A 20,191-nucleotide genomic window follows, 5' to 3' on the forward strand; every position below is an offset into this window, starting at 1 on the left:
TTACTTATTTTTACTCATATTTCTTATGTAAAAAATGTTAATCATTAAAAAAAAAAGAAGAGAGAGATTGACTCAAACTAACCTCAAGGTTAAAAAAAAAAGTCTGAAATTTATGGTATTTTTTTTTTAGAAAATCAACCGCCCCAAACAAATGAATTTGTTTTATACCAACTTGCACTACCTTAATGTTAATGCATGGCTTACATCTAACTGGTTTAATGTTCCGCATAAAAAACAAAGTGTTATAAGGATGCTTCAAAGAAACCAAACAGTTTTTTTCTCTGCTTTGACAAAGTTTATTCACAGGTTTAAAATCAAAAATATGAACACGATTTGACTCCTCAGTGGTTTATATACATTGCTCTTCATAAACATAGTTGGAAAAAGTATTTACACATATACACATACAGCAGCATATATAAATACAGAGGGCAGATGTAATCTACTCTATTCTGCTGATTCAGTGCAGTTTGAAGGGCCCAAATGAAAACTGTTCCTTTTTCATAGCATCATTTGAGGTAAAATCAAGTCATCTGCATATTAGTTAATGAAAGCATCTGCTATAGGGCTGCTGTTTTTTTTTTTTTATTGTATTCTTTTAAAGCAGTCACATTTCACCATGACTGCAACTTTTACTTTTCTAAGACAAAAGGAAAAAACAAACAAAGCCAACATTTACATTTTTTTTCCTTCCACGAGACTCACATCATTCAGTCATTGGTAATAAGTTATTCTTAAACACATGCCTGCATAAGAAAATTATAGTCCCTTAGATAGTTTCCATAAATAGTTAAATAACACATTTTTGAATTTGGGATGTCACATGGTAAATAAAAAGAACTCCCAGTACAGTTGACTTTGCTTTATAAGCACTTCAAAAAAGTCTATTAAACCCGACGGAGATTTGCATAAAAAATAATTCATGAGTTCAGAAAATCAGAGATATCTGAAACCAGTTGTAAGACGTGTTTGTAAGGCAATGATTCACACAACCTATATACAAGTACATCATGTTGTACTGCCGTTTCTCCTTTAGAAAATTCAAGTACACTTTTTGAAATGTGCTATATGAAAACAAACAAACAACAAAAAGGAGAGAGTGTAGCAAATCTCCATACAACTCCATTTACTGGAATAGTGCTGGCACACCCTTCATAATAAGGGCTGATACTGTACATTTCTTTCAGAGCACACTCTGAGTGGAAAACTGCTAAGACACGTCATCGAAACATCAAAATGTAATAGTGTGTTCGAGTGATGGTCTCATAGTGTAAACCAGCACGTTAATACCTTGCAAACAGTACTGCAAAGCACACTTTCTCCCAAAGCTTTCAGGATGTAGTGCAATCACACAGGAGGAGTGACAAAACGGAAGGCTATAAATAGGAACGTCTCAGTAAACAATAAAGTCAAACATCTTTGGAAACCAAGACTAGAGCTCCCAAGAGGCTTTGTCGTTCATTTATAAAAAGCTGCCAAATGCTAACCAAATGTGTGCGAGCTTTGTTTTAACAAAGAAGTGGTTTGAATTTTTTTTCAGCTATCGCTGTAGATTATAATAAAGAGAGATCTCTGTGCGGCATTTAAGCTAAATGATGAAAGAAAATCTCAACAAACAAACAAAAATATATATATAAGTAACAGAATCTAACCTGGGAGGTCGGCATAACCTAACAATCCTACACTGTGTAGATTTGGATCTTGTGTATTCTCTGGAGTTTTCATTAACCTGTTCACTGGGACACAGCTGGATGGAAAAATAAATACTCAGTGTGGACACTAGAGGGTGATGTAAACCTGTGCAATTCACTGCAGAGGAACCCGCACATGATGACGATCACTAGTCAGCAGTGGGTGGTTTGTGGTCCCTCCCCTGTTAGTCCAGGCGGTCTCTTCACAGCCTGTGCAAACATGTAAAGCAGCAGAGGTGGCTGGCTCGGCCTCTAGACGCTGCTCCCACGATCTGAGGTTTCAGATTCAGAATCCGTTTCAGAATCGCTGTTTAAAAGGAGAGGAGAACAACCAGAGTCACAAACACAGAAGCAGAGTGGGCTAAAACTGGGTAACAGTTCAAGTTTTCATACAATGCACAGATCCTGGTGGGACACAGAAGAAGGATCAATGGTAAATTGTGTGTGTGTGTTTTCACTCCTCACTTACAACATCGCCTGCAGTAGTTTGCGGTTGCCTTGCCTCCTTTCCTCATCGATGGGGTAGGTCTTCAGTATCAACAGTCCCACAGCAATAAGAACCACGGGCACGGGAGAGACCAGCACCTTCAGGGTTACACTGACCGCCTCGGGTTGTGAGCAGCCCCCGGTCACGTAGCCGGCAAATCTGTGAAAAAATGTACACAGGGGGAGAAAAATTGAGCAATATGGTCAGCTGAAAAATTAAGTATTGTTGTCCCCAGGACTACTGGACTGATAAGCTCCTTAGTTTTAAGGATGAAAACATTAATATGATTGAAACACTGATTAAAAATCAGGTCAGTAAACTTACTTCAAACTGAGGGTAGAGATACCCAGGGAGACTCCAGAGGCGAACTTGATAAAGAACACATAGAAGGAGTAGAAGAGGGCTTCATGACCGCGGACATCTGGATTTTGAACTTTGAAGTCATCCACTACATCAGGAAGCATCGACCTGAAAGATCAAACATTCAGACAGAAGCTCAACAACACAAAAGAAAACCCACATCCGCAAAAGGATCCAAGGACGACTTCTGTGGATAAACTTGTGCTTACCAGGGCAGGAGGAAGGCTGCTGCTACACTCACACCTGCTGCCACTGAGACCAGGTAAGAAACGATCAGGTTGCTTTTGACAGAGACGATCAGGATCATGAAGGGCACTGCCCACTGTAGCGAGAGGGAGAAAGACGTCAGAGGTCTCATGAAAAAACTAACAAATAAAGTTTACGATCAGGATTTATTGAAGACTTTTTATCTTGCAGACTGAATGAGTCAAAATAGAGCATAGAGTCAGCTACAGCTTCACTCATCTACACTCCATAACATCTGCTACTCACCGAGATGCCAAAGTAAGCTGCTTTCTTCTTCCCGAACCGGGTTAGAAACCACTGCCACCAAGGGATGGTTAGAGCCCCAGAGAGCTGAAGAAATAATGATAAAGAATTTAGTTATACAAGCTCAGAAGAGAGCACGAAAAGAACATATACTCTGAGTTAAATGACTAAGGAATGACTATAGAATTTTTTTTCATCTATTTCATATAGCTGAAGCGTGTTTATCAACCAAGGGGCAATTTAAAAAAAAAAAAAAAAAAAAAAAAATTAACATATGGCCTTTTTTCCTGCTGTGCTTGCAAATATGTTTCATTCACTTTGTCCCCAAAAAACACAGAACACAAAGTAGACTTAGACTTGTAGCATCGGCATTGTTGGACAACATACTAAACTGTTAAGAAACATTGTTTCTTTTTAAATCAGAATTTAATCTGCACACACAGAACTTGTTGCAAACAAATTGCCAAACCAACTGGACTTTTCCATTGTGTGAGGAAACCTTGAGACTTATTGTTGCGGAAATTATAGCTGGTTGACGTCAGTCATATCTTCTTCTCTGCATTTTTTATACATGTGAATATTTTTGCAACTATGTGAAATACGCAGTTCTGATGCAAATGGAGGAAAAAAAACGTCCGCTTGGATAATCATCAGGGACACAGTGGGAATGTCTGGGAGTAAAAAAATGAAGCCAGAAATGAAATGCCAAAAACTGCAGTTCCTTTAGTAGCCACATGAGGCTGATTCCAAAAGCCACTTAAAAGCCCAACTTTACAGCAGAAATAAACATGTTTACAGAATGGTACAAATTAAACACCTAGGTTCCCCCTTCATGGTGGGTGGACAGATTTTATTTTTTTAATACATCAATGAATACGTATCTGTTAGATTCATAAATACAATCTATACAGTTTATGTGACTTGCTAGTCAAGCTTGTTAGTGTTAACTTCTAGATCACTTCTAATCTCCCATATTTAGGCACCATCTAGTGCTCCAGGTTTTCCTGTCCTGTGTTTTATACATTAAAATGAGTGGACTCCAAACACTAGTTATAAAGTTAGTCTGCATTTCTCTAAATTCCTAGTTCTAACTCTGTATGATGGACTTTCTTGGATGATCAATTATATAATTTTAAATAAATCAAATGAAATTCATAAACAAAAAATTACAAAATATTTGCTACAGAAACCATTCAGACTACTAACTGGGCTTCACTGAGGACTGTGGGAAATGTGGAAAGTGGAAAAATTAAAATGACCACCAGAGGAGGTCAGGGGATAAGGTCACGATAAGCTTTCATTGGCTTTTAACCCAACCCTGCAGGGGCGCAGAAAACCTTTGACCTCTAGGCCAAAACTGGTCAACCAGCGTTAAATTACCAAACAAAAACAAGCAGTAGATGAAAGGCCAGAAGCCCACGAATTCTCAGACTTTGACTCTCTGCTCTAAACTCTCCAAATGGGATACAGTGTCCAAGTATTTCCCACTCCTAATCATTAAAAAGGCAGCAGAGCAGAAAGCAGTGAGAGGAGGGCGTTAACAATGGTGGCTGTTCCCATGGTGTCAGTGAAGGGTTGCCAGGGCAACAAAAGCTCCATTCTGAGCCCTTGATCTAGCATAACTCAGAGAGTGAGCGAGTGGGAGACCAATTCCCAACAGTATGACACCTCCTCTCATCCTGAAATCTGCCCTCTCAGGCCTCCGTAGCATGCTTCTACATCACGCGAGGAAGCGCCTAGAAACTGAAATATCCCCTAAACAGTTTACAGTAAACAACAAGCTTTACATCTGCAGACATGGTGTTGATGTACACTAAATCTACCCTGATGAGGGTTTTTACGAGAAGAGCACTCATAGTAAGAATACAAACACTCACCATGATGACAAGAAGGATATTCTGAAAGTCCTTCCTGTGGCCGAGAGCGTAGGTGATAAAAAGTGCAAAGTTTCCCTCCAGCAGCTGTAAAAGACAGAAGCAATTATAAACCAAATTACTGTAATAAAAAAAAAAATCCTTTCAACGCGACCTCTGAAAATTCACAAAAAGAAAAAAAAAAAATCATGCATAAATCAAATGTAGCGTTACCATGAAAGCAAGAGAGGTGAAGAGGAAGCCGATGACCAGTTTGACATACGGCCCGTGACACATGACCAACCGCAGGCCCTGAGCAAAGGTGAGCGGCTCCGACTTGTCCCGCCCGGTTTCTAGAGTCCAACATAAAGGAGAAGATAACAAATGAGACAGCTGAAAATCTGCATCTAAGAATGCAACACACACAAGCTTTTGTGGTGAGACAATGTGGTATTTGTCTAGTGAGTATTTTGCAGCACTTGCTACAATCTGGCCACCACATCTTTATCTTTTTGATCACAGAGTGAGAAGGCCAAGAGGAACTAACCAGAGGCGCTAAGAAAAGTTTAACAGTTAAAGAATTATTCCTGTCACTGTTACTAATATACAGTTTTGCATGCGCATGATTAAACTGGACAAAAACAGTCAGAATTTTCTTTTCCTTTTTTTACATCAATTCACGTGTCAAGTTGTCAGATTCATGATTCAAGTCTGTCTTGAAGCCAAATTGAGTCATTATCAATTTGGGCTAGCGATATCTCCGGTCGGACGACCAAAATCTATCCAAGCCCCGCCCGTCGGGCGATTTTGCGAGCCCTGATTGGATAAGAAAGGATTCATACCTTTTTGCTCCTTCACACCAAAAAACAAGATTGCAGCACACAGGACGTAGATGATGCATATGACCCCTGAAGCAACCAAGTAAGCTTGTTTCTGAGGACAAAAAAAAAATACACGACCCTTAGCTTGGACCAACAATAATCATCTTTTATTTGACACAGTACAAAAAAACCCTCTCAATAGACTCACCGTCTGATCCAGTGAGGCTAAAGTGGTGTTGACACTGGATGAGTTTGTGCTGTAAGGCGCATCAGACTCAGTGGGACAATTGGAATTGCCACCTACTATCTGCCCCTGGATTGCAGTGCCCAGCACTGTGCCCAGCACCTCCACCATCATCCCTGAGAGCAAACACAAGAACTGACGGTCAGCACACGAATAACAAAACACCAGTGAAATCAGTTTATTTGCACAGGGTGATGTCGTACTGTAGGCTGTAGCAGAGTCCCGCTCTTTCTGGTCCCTGCTGATGAACATGGTGAGGGCTGAATATGGCACATGGAAGCACTGCAAATGTACAAGACCGCAACATTAGACAAGTTCACGCCAGTGGACAAAAAGCAAATAAAAAAATAAAATAAAAAAAACATGGGCTCAAAATGCGGTACCAACCGTCTGCATTGACTGGAAAAGGCAGTAAAAGACCAGATACCAAATGACCTTCCCCTCTTCAAACGGAGGCACGTACCAGATCAGGAGGTAAGTGAGCACTGCAAACGGGGTGGAGAAAATGATCCTGAGAAGAGATGAGTGGACACAGGTTGATAAAAGACTGAGCATTTCTTTCTAACCTTTGTTTTATTTTCTTTTGTATTTAAGGCAAACACATAGAACCCACTGTTTCCTTCCTTTAAGGGTGTGTCTAATGCATTTTCCCCACTGTTACTGTAGCTCAACCCCTCCTTTTTATGTCCCTCCCTTGCAGTCACTTCTTTTCAACTCTTTCTTTTATGCTTTGTGAATAATCCCCCTAATCCTGCCTTGTTAGATCTTGTGTGTGGAGAAAGGGCTCAGACAGCGCTGCACAAGGAGGCGATAGCTGCTTGGACCCACATCATTCTCACCCCACTCGGCCTCAGCATCCTTCTCTTCAGCCGTGCCCTCTACCTGACCTCAGTCACAGAAACCGGCGTTACTACAGACTGTGCAGTTAAAGCCTCAGTTTTTAAATAAGGAAATCAAACAGTTTTACTTGTTAAGAGAACCATTACAAAGCAGTTTTTGGGGGCCAAAAGGAAACTACATTTTTCTCGCTGAAAGTAATCACATAATTTGAGCAAAACTGCAGTTTTTCCCATATGGAAAAGATATATATAAATCTTATAAAGTTTGTATCTGTCTTGTTTGAAACTTGTATGAAAAGCATACAAGAGTGAAAACACATATAAGATCCCTTGAAAAATTATATAATGAAACTTGTATGTTTTGGATACTTACTAAAAAAAAAAAATGAAAGTAATGAGAAAGTGGCCACTTTCATGAGTAAATCATATATGTTTTTACTATTTCTTTTCCATATGGGTTACTAGCATCGTGAATAAAATGTGACCTTTTAGAGGCCAAACAGGCAGGTGAAGGCTTACAGGGTTGCACCTGACTGCATAATCATGAAACATTTTGTCAAATGGCAACATATATTTAAACAGCTATTTCTTCCTCAGGCTTGTTTCTGAGCCGTCGCACATGCGAGTTAAAACCTGACTCTCCCCAAGCTCCATACCACTAACGGGGAGAGGGTGAACGTGACATTCACACATGGTCATATGAAATCCCCTTGTTCCCCTTTCACCCATGTGACTCACATGGAAAATAAGAAAACTCCTGATACCTTTTAACGTCCGAGCGAATTTAGGTTAATGAGTACTAATAATTTCCATTTTTGCTCACTGAGCACAGGTTGCTGGTTTACTGGCACAGCAGTGAAAGTCACAGACACATGATCGCACTCTTTTTTCCCTCCCTCTTTCTAAAAGAAACAAAATCTACTTCCAAAAAAACCCCCAAACTGAGCTAAGATAATAAGTAAAATGAGAAATGTAGACTCCTGCCAGTCTGGCTGCCTGCCTGTCTTTATGTATTTCCAGTACAGACAGAAAAAAGAAGCAAGAACCTAACAAATCTCTGTATTTTTATCTGGAGGATGTCCCTTTTATGTACATTTTGCTATTTTTCTTTAAACTAGCCTCATTATTTTAACCCGGCATGCTTTTTGACCTGAAGTAACCTCTCTACACTTGTACACTCCGGGAAATCACACACACAAAGGAGAACACACCCATATTGGTTTGAAGCTGATGGTGTGTTGTGGGTTGGACCAATCACAGCTTCCCCCTCCCCCTCACTTCCTCCCAGCTACAACATTACAGCTCACGCACAGCTGGCTCTTTCAGTCACTCCACTCCAGATATGGCTGGGGTATCATGTGAGGGGGGGGGGAAAAAAGCTTGTAAAAATATTTAGCTCTGCTCCTCTGCAGATTATATCATGGCCTTGAGAGATTTTTGTAACCAGATACGGTTCTGATATTGTCAAGAAAGCTGCACCATGTTTGACTGTGAGAAGAAAGTCAAGGTCGCCCTTCTTTAGGCAGGGATACCCTTGACAAGCTGCCAGCTATGTCACAGGGAACCAAACACACAGCAGATTGCAAACACATATCTAGCAGTGCAGCAACTAAAGCATGGGAGACGATGCTGGTAACTAAACTGGTTTGTTGAGAATGCAAAAATAGTATCAGGCATTTTCATCTATTTGAGTTTTGCAAATGTTTTACGGGGAATGAAAAGTACAGCGCGTGTTCAGCTACAAGGACCTTTTGTACTTGCAAAGTTGCAAGAAGAGAAACTCTCCCAGCTGCTGCAACAAATTTCTTACCGAGCCAAGTGTCACTTTCCTACAGGCTCGTCAAACTTAGTTTAGTCCATGGAGACATGCGCTCAGAGTTGATGTCAAGTAAGCTAGACTTTTTAAAACTCTGGTTAAAGTCTTTGTCAGCAAGAAGACTTACACTAATAATAATTCTCACAACCACTGTTATGACCTGATCCATCCCTGTGATTCACACAAGTCACTTAAGTATATCTTGCAGCTCATTTGAGTATTTTTCCCTGTCTGACTCCCTCACTTTTAAAGCTCAGTTGATGTTAACCAGCTAGCCCAGGCCCATCTTTTATTTTCCCTATTGGCTGACTAGCTGTCCTGCTTGCTACTCTATCAGTCCTCAATATAATTCAACTGCTTCCCTAAAGGGATTTCATCTGAAGGCTCGATCCAAACTAGGACCGCAGCAGACGATGGTAGCCCTGCTCCTACGCTTCAGCTGGCTGGTGTCAGTTTGTGCTTCAGCCTGCATTTGGTAGGAATGTCTGATGCTTGCACTGTATATGATACATATTTAGACTGCATTATTGCACTCTTACCATTTATTCCTCCTTAGTTGCTACTTCAAACTTGTTGCCATGGCTACTGATCCTGAGCTGTTTTTTTCTTTTTTTTCTTGTTGTTGCCAGAGCATTTGCCTCATGCATCTCTGTCCTTACTCAAATCACAGCATTATCTTTTTAGCATTCAACATACAGATACCTACCAGGGCATCATGCGGCCAAAGCGGGTGGATCTACTCCGGCTCACCAGGAAACCCACTGTAGGGTCAGTGATAGCATCCCAGGCCCTTCCCACAAACAGGATGATAGAGGCATAGAAGGGGTCCAGCTAGAGGGGAAGGGTGGAAAAAAGTGTGTTAGCTTTGAGACCAAAACAGTGAGGATGCCAAGGACTACCTCATATGGAGAGTGGCTCAAAAGAGCTGTGACAGCAGACTCAGTACAGCTGAGAGCACAAAAATACACAACACTGTCACTTCTTTTATAACAAAGCAGCATTCAAAGCCCCTCTAATGATCTCATCCTCTGAATGGCCTTTTTCAGTTCCTACTGTGTAGAGCAGGAAAAAGTCTAATTTGCTAATTTGGTAACAAAGCAAACAGGGGGAGTCCGGGTTAATACGCTTGACCGGAGGCAGTTTAGCTGATATGAGGCTGAGAAGAGCACACACACACACACTTTGACCTCTGCGTTTGTAACCTGTGTGTGTTCTGCAAACAATTTAAATTTATCGATGTCATTTAGCTGCTGTGTGGCATTGATTTTTAATATTAAAAAACGTTGTGATGAAGAGCTTTTTTAAATAATGAAGTTCACTTAGTTTTCCTCACAGAAATGTTTAATTTTTTTTAATTTTAAATACTGGCATCAGCCCAGAATCTTCACATTTGGTGCAGCTTTATAAAGGAGACAGAAGTGTGTGATTTTAACCTTTTGGGTTTTTTTGCCCAGCGCTTGGCAATTACCTGTGCCACATCGAGCAAGTAGATTTGGAGGAAGAAGCCAAGAGCGGTGCCTGTGATCTGGTAGGGAGCCCCGCCAAAGGCATAGCACACTTTACTGAACACAGACAGACGATTTCTCTGGGTCTTCAGCTGGAAGAGAAGAAGAGGGGAGAACAGAGGGGAAATGCAGTGATGTTAGTGCATTTAGACATTAAACATGGGTAAACTCTAATTCCACTGGGAAGCTATAAATTAAAGTGTAATTATGTAGACAGCGGGTTAACACATTATCATTGGTTCCATTTCTGCCTTCAGTCTTTAATTCATCCCTCTGATTCAAATCCCTCCACCCATCCCTCTATCAAACTTTGCGTTGCAACGCGGAACTATGAGGTTACTGTAGTTCATGCTGAGTGAAACCACATCACTACATCACCTCAGCACAGCCATTGGCTCCAGCAATGGTATGTTAGAGGTAGTGTGACATTTTATGCTGAATAGCCAACAGCCTCCAGACAGACTAGAGCCTATCAGCGGTAGCCAATACTCTTTCTCAAGCGTTGTGATGTTAGCAAAGGGGGGATTACACACCCTGATTTACAACCATCACGGACACAGAAGCAGAATCACCTCTTGAAGGACGCAAATTACAACCTTATCAACAGGCACACACAATATTCTCTCTGTGGTCACGTTCCACAGAGTGCATGTCTGGAATTACAGTGATGCAAGACTAAAAATAATACTGATGCTAAATAAAGAACAGCAGCCTGCATAACCTTTAACGTGCTTTAAAGAAAGATCTCCACAGTCTTTCCCAGAGTACAAGAGGACTTCACTGAAAAGTGCCTTTGGATTCAAAGAAAACCACCAGTATAATTTACAGTTTGAACCATGGTGCCATATACATCGCTACTTTTTCAGCCAGCAGTCTAAAAACTCAAAGACAATGAATTTAAATGCACATCAAGGTTACTAAAGATTAGCAGCTTTGGGGCTAATGTTTCACAGGAGTTTTGTTACACTTTAAATCTACATCACATTAATGTAAAAGATCACAGAGAAGACACTGATGTTTGAAATGCAACCTGCTGTGTATTTTCTCGTGCAAAGATACCACCACTGTTGAACGATATGGAAGCTATTAAACCATTTTGGGGGGAAATTTAAGGCGTTAATCGTTAAATATAGGGACTTAATTCCAGCCACTTAAACCAAATATGGCTCACAAGTTGTGGCTCTAAAAACAGCATCACGCCACGTTTCTCCACATCTGCCAGCAGCTATATTTGAATGTGACAGAGAGAAAACGCCGGCTTTCGTTAAGGTGTTTGGTCCCTTTAAAACCGGTATGCCAGCATCACGAGAGCTGGAGGACAGATAAACGTGGACCGGGCGAAATTCAAACCTCGAGGGCAGGAAAGGGCACAGAACAAGGCAGGGTGTGAGGTTTTTGGGAAGAAAGGAAGTAACGACCGCATTTTATCAAACGTTACTTTGAATTTAGGCGCCCTTTAACGCACCTGATTATTTATTTTTTTTAAGTGGGCGCGGTGGGCACATAAATCCTGTTCATTTTAACACCCCTCTTAAAGATCAAACGTGCCGGTTAAACGTCGCTCTTACCTTCACCGTCTTGATCTCTGCATTGAGCGGTTTGACTGACAATAAAGTCGCCGCGTACTGCTCGGCGCCCTCTCCTCGTGCCATTATCTTGTTCTAGTTGATGTTATTTTCCGATATTGTAAAATGTAAATATCTTCCTTAGTGTCAGAAGAATGAACCGAGTTCACAGCATCGCCATGTTAGCCAGAGCTCTGGGAGCTTCTGAGTCAGAGCGCTCGTGCTGCTTTCGTCCACCTCATTCATTCTACTATGTGGCCTACGTCAGGTTACACGTCACAATCGGATGTTCCACCATTTTTTCCTTTTTTTCCCCCTGTTCGTGACCTTCAGTAACTACTAAAAGTTTAGTACGCTGGGTCTTTTAAGAAGTTTTCTTTGTGTTAGAAAATCAGTAAAAATTCCAGCTTCAGTGGAGATTGAAGAACCCTTACCTAATAACGAAGCAGCTAACAGGAAGGCATCAGCAATATCACCAACTTTTTAACCTTTTCTTTGCGCTAATTAATTTCATTTAATTTCATAAAATAATAACTATACACTCACTGGACATTTTACATCTTGATAAAGGTGTGGACCCACGTTTGCGTTCAGAGCAGCTAAGACGCAGGAAACTTTCACATAGTTGGTGCGGATTTGTTTGGTGCACATTCATGATCTGAATCCCATTTCATCAAATCCCCGAGACGCTCTATTGGACTGAGATCTGGTGGCACCCACTATGTAATACAATTCCGTTGAAAAATGAATGTAATAATATGAACTTGTGTAAGAGACAAAAAGCACACTAGAAATAGGATAGCCTACACTACACTAAGTGTCCATGGCATGGAATCAACAAGGTGTTGAAAAACGTTGCTGTGAGATTCTGGTCCATATTGACATGACAGTGTCACAGAGTTGCTGCATATTTGTCAGCTGCACCTCCATGGCATAAATCTCCATGCCAAATGTGCTCTATTGGGTTGAGATCTGGTGACAATGGGAGTCATTTGAGTACAGTGAACTCATTGTCATGATCAAGAAACCAGTTTGGCATGATTTGGACTTTGTGACATGGGGCGTTATCCTCTGGGAAGCAACCATCAGAAGATGGGTACACTGTGGTCATAAAGCGATGTACATGGTCAAGTATATGTTTGTTACTCTGTTTAAACCTCTAATGAGTTGGGTAGGACTTTGAAGCTAATGCTAATTTCTATCTGCAGTAGAAAGTAAGTGGTGTCCTTATGAATTGGAGCTTTCTTCTTTTCCCCTCTGTATCCGGTATCACTGTGACTGAGTGAAAGGGCAAATCCTGATGACAGACACTGCTCGGTTGTATGTAACTGAAAGCAGAAGCGTTCCCTTACTTTCAACCTTTGTGTAATAATACTACTGACAAATGAGTGAAGTAATATCAACTTAACTTTGTGTAAGACGCAAAGAGACACACCCAAAGTAGAATAGTCTGGATACAACAGAGACATCATTAGGTGCTCCTTACTAGTCCTGGTTTGGACCCCCCTTGGCTTCTGAACTGTTTAAAATCTTCATGGCATAGATTCAGGAAACATTTCTCAGAGATTTTGATTCATACATATTGATGTAATAGTGTCAGCTGCACATCTATATTGCAAATCTCCCATTCCAACATATCTGGTGACGTTGGAGGCCATTTGGATACAGTGAACTAATTTCCATTTTTCATTTCCAAGAAACCACTTTGAGATGATTCAAGTATTGTGATATGACGTGTTATCCTGCAGGAAGCAGCCATTAGAAGATTGTGATACACAGTGGCCATAAAGGGATGGACATGGTCAGCCATGAGACTCAGGTGGGCTGTGGCATTTAAATGATGCTAAGCTTGTACTAAGGGACCCAAAGTGTGCCAAGAAAATATCCCCACACCATCACACCAACACCACAAACCTGACTCATTGTTAAAAGACACACTCTGTCCATGTTCTGAGCTTAAATTTAAATCCAGTCAACGTCAGTTCTCTGGGCTGCTGCTCAATGGATTTTCTCTTTTTCATAGCATTCTCTGCTGAACTTTAGCAGATCATCTTGACCATGTCTACACACCTATCTAAATGGGGTAGCCGACATGCCTTTCCTTGGCTAAACACATATCTATTTGGGCACAAGCATCTAATGCAATGAAATAAAAATAATAATAATTGCCTATTCTATATGCAAAAAAATATTTAATATAATATAAGAAGCCACATCATGCAGACAAATATGATTTGTCAGGCTTCAAATGTCTACACTGTGGAGGGTGCTAAGTGCTGTCTGAGATACCCCCTTGTAATCAGTGTTATGCTTAGAGCTACATTGGGTATTAGTGATAACAGGCACTCAGTATGAAGCCCTTTTCCCACCAAACGTGCACAGTATTGCAAAACATTATCAATTAATATTTAATCTTCATTTATTATGTATAACTGTAGGGAAACCATTACTTAAGCAGGCATAAAATAAAAAAATGCAAAACTGTTGTGCTACTGTTCAAATTAGTCATGCTACCTGTGGTCAATGTTTGGGAAATAAAAATCTGAAAAATAAAAATATTCTATGAGACATTGTATAGTGCAAAAGACCACTCCTCCTGTTTGGATTCCTCATTTTCCAGCCTGGTACTGTGCAAATAAGCCTGTCTGATAAAGTCATGTCATCTGTTCTCAAATGTAACATGTTCCAAAAGGGAAGTGGGGCCTTTTTTGAAACAAGATACAATCTGTTCTCTTTATATATACATAAAGCAAACAGCCTAAAAGGCACCATACAGGACGGTGCACTTTATGTATGTAAGACTGCAGTAAAGCAGTAGTTTCCTTTTTAGCATAAGATTTCAGCTTGTGAATGTAAGTTAAATAGATCAATAATGTTTCAATATAAATATGTTACAAAATGCTTTAAGAGCAAAAATTCAAAAACTGCTGTAAGTGAATTGTGGAAGGTCCACTGACATTTCTTCCCTCAGCAGTATGATCTGGCCATATAACATTTACATACTGCCAAAGTTATAAGGCCTGTGCACTGAGCCTTCACTGTGTCATTGTGAACAGCACTATTATGTTTTTATGGCCTCAATAACAGGGGTCATTAACCTTTTTGTTCCCATTCCTTTTTGTTCGAACACAGAACCTTGTTGGAATTTGAGCATATACTAAAAAGAGACATGGAACCCATTACAACAAATCTGATAATACCAAACAAACACACTGGAGGAGTTTATGCTTCTTTTTAAAGAAAACTAAAAGACACAATTTTCTCCCAGCCGGAGTGAAACAAAGTGTATATGGTTACTTTGGTGTCAGTGCAGAGAACTTAGCTAGTCTTATGACATATAATAACCTGAAACATCTTAATCCTGCACATTGAGATGCTTAGGAAAACCGTATTCCAGTTTAAAACGCTTTATGTAATGAATAAAACCACAAAGGCTGCTTTTACTGAGAAAATTGAGTTTTTGTTTCTATTGGGGTGTAATAACACATCTTATAAAATATTTAATCTCATTTATCAAAGAGTGTACAGTTAGTATGTGTTGTTTTTGCGTGTAAGAAAGATCAATCTGGCTACATAATTTACTTTATATTTCATCAATTAAAAAAAAAAAATCCTATCCAGATCAGGGTCACAGAAAGCAAACAGAGACAGGGTACATGCCGGAGAGGTCAACAGTCTATCACAGAGAGACATACAACCATGTGCTCTCACCCACAATCAATTTATAATCAATAAATAAGCCAACAAGCATGTTTTAAGACTGTGGGAGTAAAACATAGAACCAGAGGGCCCCGGGCTGGCACATTCAAACCCTGAACCTATACTGTGAGGCAACAGCGTGTTTAATTTTATAGGCCTTTTCTAATGAAAATGCAAATTTACCTGTAGTTAAAAACTGGGGAGATGGAAGCAGCACAAGTGAGTCCTTCTGTGGTTGCTGATGAGTTTATACTTTCTAGTAAAAACAACAAAAAAACAACAACTAAAGTATATATATTTAGTATCTTCAGATAACTGAAGGAGCCTAAAACACGATCGTATAGTAACATCTGAACAGTTCAATTAAATTATAACAATCATAAAAATATCCGTGTTTCAGCACCAGAAGAAAATAATCTCTTCGCAAACTATATGCAGCAAAAACTTTAATTCTAGCCCCATCTAGTGGATTTACCCATACATAGAAAGCGAAAATTTGCCAGAACGGAAAAGATGTGAATCTCATAAATCTGTGACGCGAATTCACTATTTTTAGACCCAGCAATGATACATGATTCACTAAAACCATGATTCAGATGAAGTGGTCCCTATTATTTTTCACTATTGACTCATAGGCTACCTGGATTACTCATATGGATGAGGTGGAAGCGGCACAAACAAAATGAGTCCTTTCGTGGTTGCAAGGCAGAAATTCAAAGAATAACAAGGATTTATATATATCCCTACATTACTGGAAAAGGGCTTCTGTACGACTGTTTACAATTTGTAGTGATGCTGTTTGTGATCTTTTCAAAATTACAGCTTCACTGCACAGTGGTAGATATCGTTCTCGCCAATAAAAGCAAATTAGTTCCGTAGGAAGTTAAACATTACATCATGTTTCTGCATCACTATATGATGCAGAAAGTAAATATTTTATCATGTTAAATTAAATGAAATATATATTTTTTATCACTGTTACTAATAATAATTATAATAATACTATAGTGCAGCATAAACTCATAAAATGTAACATCATTTCTAATTGTGAGTCAGTGTAAAAACAACAGCAACTGAATGAACTATTGCAATAGATAAATTAAAAAAAATTTATTTTTAAAAAAAATCTGAGAATCATCTTCTCAAAATCAGTGAAGGTGAGGCACAGCTTAATCCTTTTTAATGAGCCTTAGCTCAAAGAAGCTTACTCTGACAACAGCTTCAGTTTGTTGATTAGTGGTTTCGGTTACCCGGTGTTTCTAAATTGCCCATAGGTGTGAATGTGAAGGATCTAATGTAAGGGCCAAGAACACCACTTACGATGGTGAGAGGATTGTAACAATAGAACATCAGTTTTCTCTTCCATCCATCCTCTTTTCCTTGTCAGGGTCGCAAGAGTCAGGGTCCACCCTGGACACGTCGATCATTCGCATTGAACTCAACCTCACTACTGCATGTCTTTGGACTGTGGAAAAAGGCTAAATAGTGGAAGTGAACTCAGGACCTTCTTTCTGTGAGACAACAGTGCTAATCAACAGCTGCCTGTTTCTTCATTTAATTTAAAAATTAGGGTCAGACATGTTTTAATGCTTCCTGTTGGGTGGCATCATGTTTCAGTTGTATTTTTTTTTTTAAATAAAGACTAAAATGAGCACAAAATGAGAAAGAAAAAAAAGATGTGATTTTTGAAGTAGACACTGCTCAGTACTTTTGATTTGTTTCCTAATGTGTTTTAAATGCAAGACTTTGCTTGCTCTTTGAGCAGTTTTTACCTGCGTGCATTGAAAATAGCTGCCTGCCTTCCAACATTCATCTCCCTCTCTGTTATCTCACTCTAGTTTTTCAGGTGCACTTCAAAGAAATCGATTATTTACCCTTAGCAAGCACCAGGTGGCAGTCTAAGTCAGTCTACTATAGCAGTGTTCTCATGGCCTCTTTGAACCGTCTCATTAAACTTTTGGCACATACAGTACTGTGCAAAAGTCACAACACTAATTTCTTTCTATTTCGTTAGGAAAAAGAGAAGTAGCTGCCGCGGTTCACTGAAATATGCATGGGAATTCAGTGTATGGGGTATGAACACCTTTATTCTTTCCTGAACTTCTCTGCACATATTGAAAGTTTTAACCAAAAACTTTAACCTGAAGTGATGACTCTATTAGACGTGTTGCTACTGATCGGGAAATCATCCTTGTGTATTTTGGCATGCCTCAGCATTTTCTCCCCATTTCCCCGTTTCTGGCTAATAGATCTTTGCACATCAGATCAGTGCACAACTACAATTTTATGCCCGTATTGCAAAATCAAGAATCTTAAAATCAAGAATCTGGCATTTTTCAGAGATTCAACTAAAGAGGTGAACAAATTGTGTGTTTTTGTGACAGGCTGCTAGAAACACACAGATTCTTTGCTAGGTTCTCAATTGTAGACAAAACACTGGTTTGTCCTTTGAAATATTTGCACAGAACTTAGTTAATCTTGTATGTAAAGTGCTTCATTGGGTTTGAAGTGACTGACAGTGCTGTGATGAGAAACTGCAGAATGGTGAAAAAATATCAATTAAAAACTGTAAACATTCTTCAATCATATCTTTAACCATGCTCACGTTCCACAAGTGTTGATTTCATCGTTGTATTAATTCAATAACTTACACAGCAATCATATCTACAATCCTTTCACTATGTGCGGCAGTTAACTGAGGAAGTGAACACGTGTGAGATAACATCAGCAGTGAAAAGCTGATGTAATGCGTGCTTTGACTGATACAAATCTTTGGCATGTGACAACAGTTAACAGGTAAAACTGGCGCCCTGCTGAATGCACTCTCATAATATTCTCAGGAAGGCCCTGAGGTGTCACACTATGATGTCTTACATCCCACGGGAGCAATAAGACTTTGGGGATTTATATATGTTTTCTTTCTCCTGCGCAGTTGGTTGGCTGGTTCCATTTTTAGACCTGTTAAAGATATTTGGGAGGATAGGGTCAGAGTTCGGGGTTAGGAGGTTCTGTGTGTCACTGGGGTCGTGGGGAACAGGGCACCCCCTCCCTCGTGTAGCAAATGGGGACAATTCTACAGACAGACCCTGAAAACCCATCGAAATTCCTCCGCAGCAGTGCTTGATGTTCTTCATGCTGCTGAGTGGGTGTTACAGATACATGAGGGCTCTACTGAGGGGGAAACCAAAGTCCCTGCACCCCCTTTTTACCACCCTCACACATATGTTACTATAACAATAAAGAACAAAGGAGGGTACTTGAAGTTAAGCTGGGCAGTGACCTGGGGAGATACTATTGTTGGTGTTAAGCATTGTTACCCCTACATTGTCTCGGATGAAGAAAGTATCTCCAGGTTTTAACGAAAGGGACCGAAAAGACGAGCAGAGGAGGAGGAACTCATCTGAATTTTATGAGACCAGTGTTTTTCTTCTTTCTCTTTGGCAGGGATGAAACAGTCCCAACATAGCAGACTGAGGGCTGGTCCACTGTGTAATTATAGGATGTGAAGCTCCAGGATCTAAAGGCTGTGGTCTTTGCTTTGAGGGCAAAAGAGCTCCAAAATCACATCGGTGAAGCTTAAAATGAGCCCAGATTTCAAAGTGTTCAACTCATTTTTTATTTAGACCACGTTGAATCTGCTTTAAAATATCACAAGGTTCTGCAGACATTATGAGTTTTCCTTTATTTTTGCTATTTTTAAAAAGTCACAACAATTTGAACAACACAAATAAGATGATCTCTATTATTGATACGAAGGCTTGTAACTTAAACGCAGCTTATACTTTAGACATATGTCTCACGTCCTGGTTGCTCACTACTGAGTTTAAGTTCTGAACTTTCAGTGGAGATAGAAATGGTTACTCTTGGCATACGCCATCTGCTCAGGAAGCTCTAATTATGTGTTGAAACGCTCCAGAGCTGCTACTTGCCGGGCTGTGTTTGGAGAGTTTACGTAGTCTTTTGTAAGCTGGTGATCTTTAAAATCAAGAATTAAGAATTTTAACCTCTAAGTGCTTCAAAATCCTCAAAAGAAATAAAAATAAAAAATCCTATCTTTTGACTCTACTTATGTCGTGCCAGGACCAGGACAATTATTAGAAGATCCAGTAATCAATTTTCCTCAAACTGACTAAAGCTGCCTTTGCTGCCCAAACCAACAGTGGCATGTGGCCAACTTAAAGTCAGTCACTGACCAAATAAGCCCCAGTCACCAATCAGAATCCATAATTCGGCCTCTGTATCACAGCGTGCGTACGCTATGGACCAAACCAATCAATATTTTAGGAGGGTGGAAAGATTTGGGGTGGCGTACAACTTCAGTCTGCTGTTGTCTGATCACGAGACGCTGGCAAACTTTGACCTTTTGCTTGCCAGTGAGCACAAAGCCTCATCATTACCCAGTGATTACATCATGATCAGTGTTAACATGATTAAATGTCTGAGGTCACTTGAGGGCAGACTTATGCTGCTGGCAAAGCTGTAAGTTAAAAGCAAACATAGCAGTGTTTGTTTAAGACGTTAGCCTGCAGCTGCTGGAAAACTATGCACCAACTGTAAAGAAGATTACTCTGATCACTTCACCCCCACCGCCAGATATTTTAACAGCTGAACGTTGACTGGGTGCTTGGTGATCTTTTGTGATAAAAGCTGGTCGTTCAAAGATGTGCGCTCCACCCAGCGGCAGGACAATGTTTCATAACTTGGGACAGAATACACCTATTAACTACTTCAGACTCTGTCTTTGTGGAGATGTTGTGTATGGAAATGAAGGTCTATCTCCTTTGAATTCATAGCTTTTGTAATACAAATGAAGAGGCCTGCT

General features: G+C 40.0%; 1 protein-coding gene across 1 annotated transcript; it reads right to left on the minus strand.

Moving 5' to 3' along the window:
- Window positions 1-272: 272 nt before the first annotated feature.
- LOC146496601 (sodium-dependent lysophosphatidylcholine symporter 1-B-like) lies at window positions 273-11,926 on the minus strand. The gene is made up of 14 exons (XM_085142884.1): window positions 11,674-11,926; window positions 10,069-10,197; window positions 9,307-9,431; window positions 6,333-6,456; window positions 6,149-6,227; window positions 5,910-6,061; window positions 5,723-5,813; window positions 5,115-5,233; window positions 4,905-4,988; window positions 3,031-3,114; window positions 2,748-2,860; window positions 2,503-2,646; window positions 2,161-2,337; window positions 273-1,998 (listed from the first exon to the last, which is right to left on the minus strand). The coding sequence occupies exons 1-14, from the start codon at window positions 11,755-11,757 to the stop codon at window positions 1,944-1,946; spliced, it is 1,560 nt and encodes a 519-aa protein (XP_084999010.1). The 5' UTR covers window positions 11,758-11,926; the 3' UTR covers window positions 273-1,943.
- Between the last annotated feature and the right edge of the window lie 8,265 nt (window positions 11,927-20,191).

The sequence above is a fragment of the Neolamprologus multifasciatus genome, chromosome 19 (genome assembly GCF_963576455.1).
Source record: "Neolamprologus multifasciatus chromosome 19, fNeoMul1.2, whole genome shotgun sequence".
NCBI lineage: Eukaryota > Metazoa > Chordata > Actinopteri > Cichliformes > Cichlidae > Neolamprologus > Neolamprologus multifasciatus.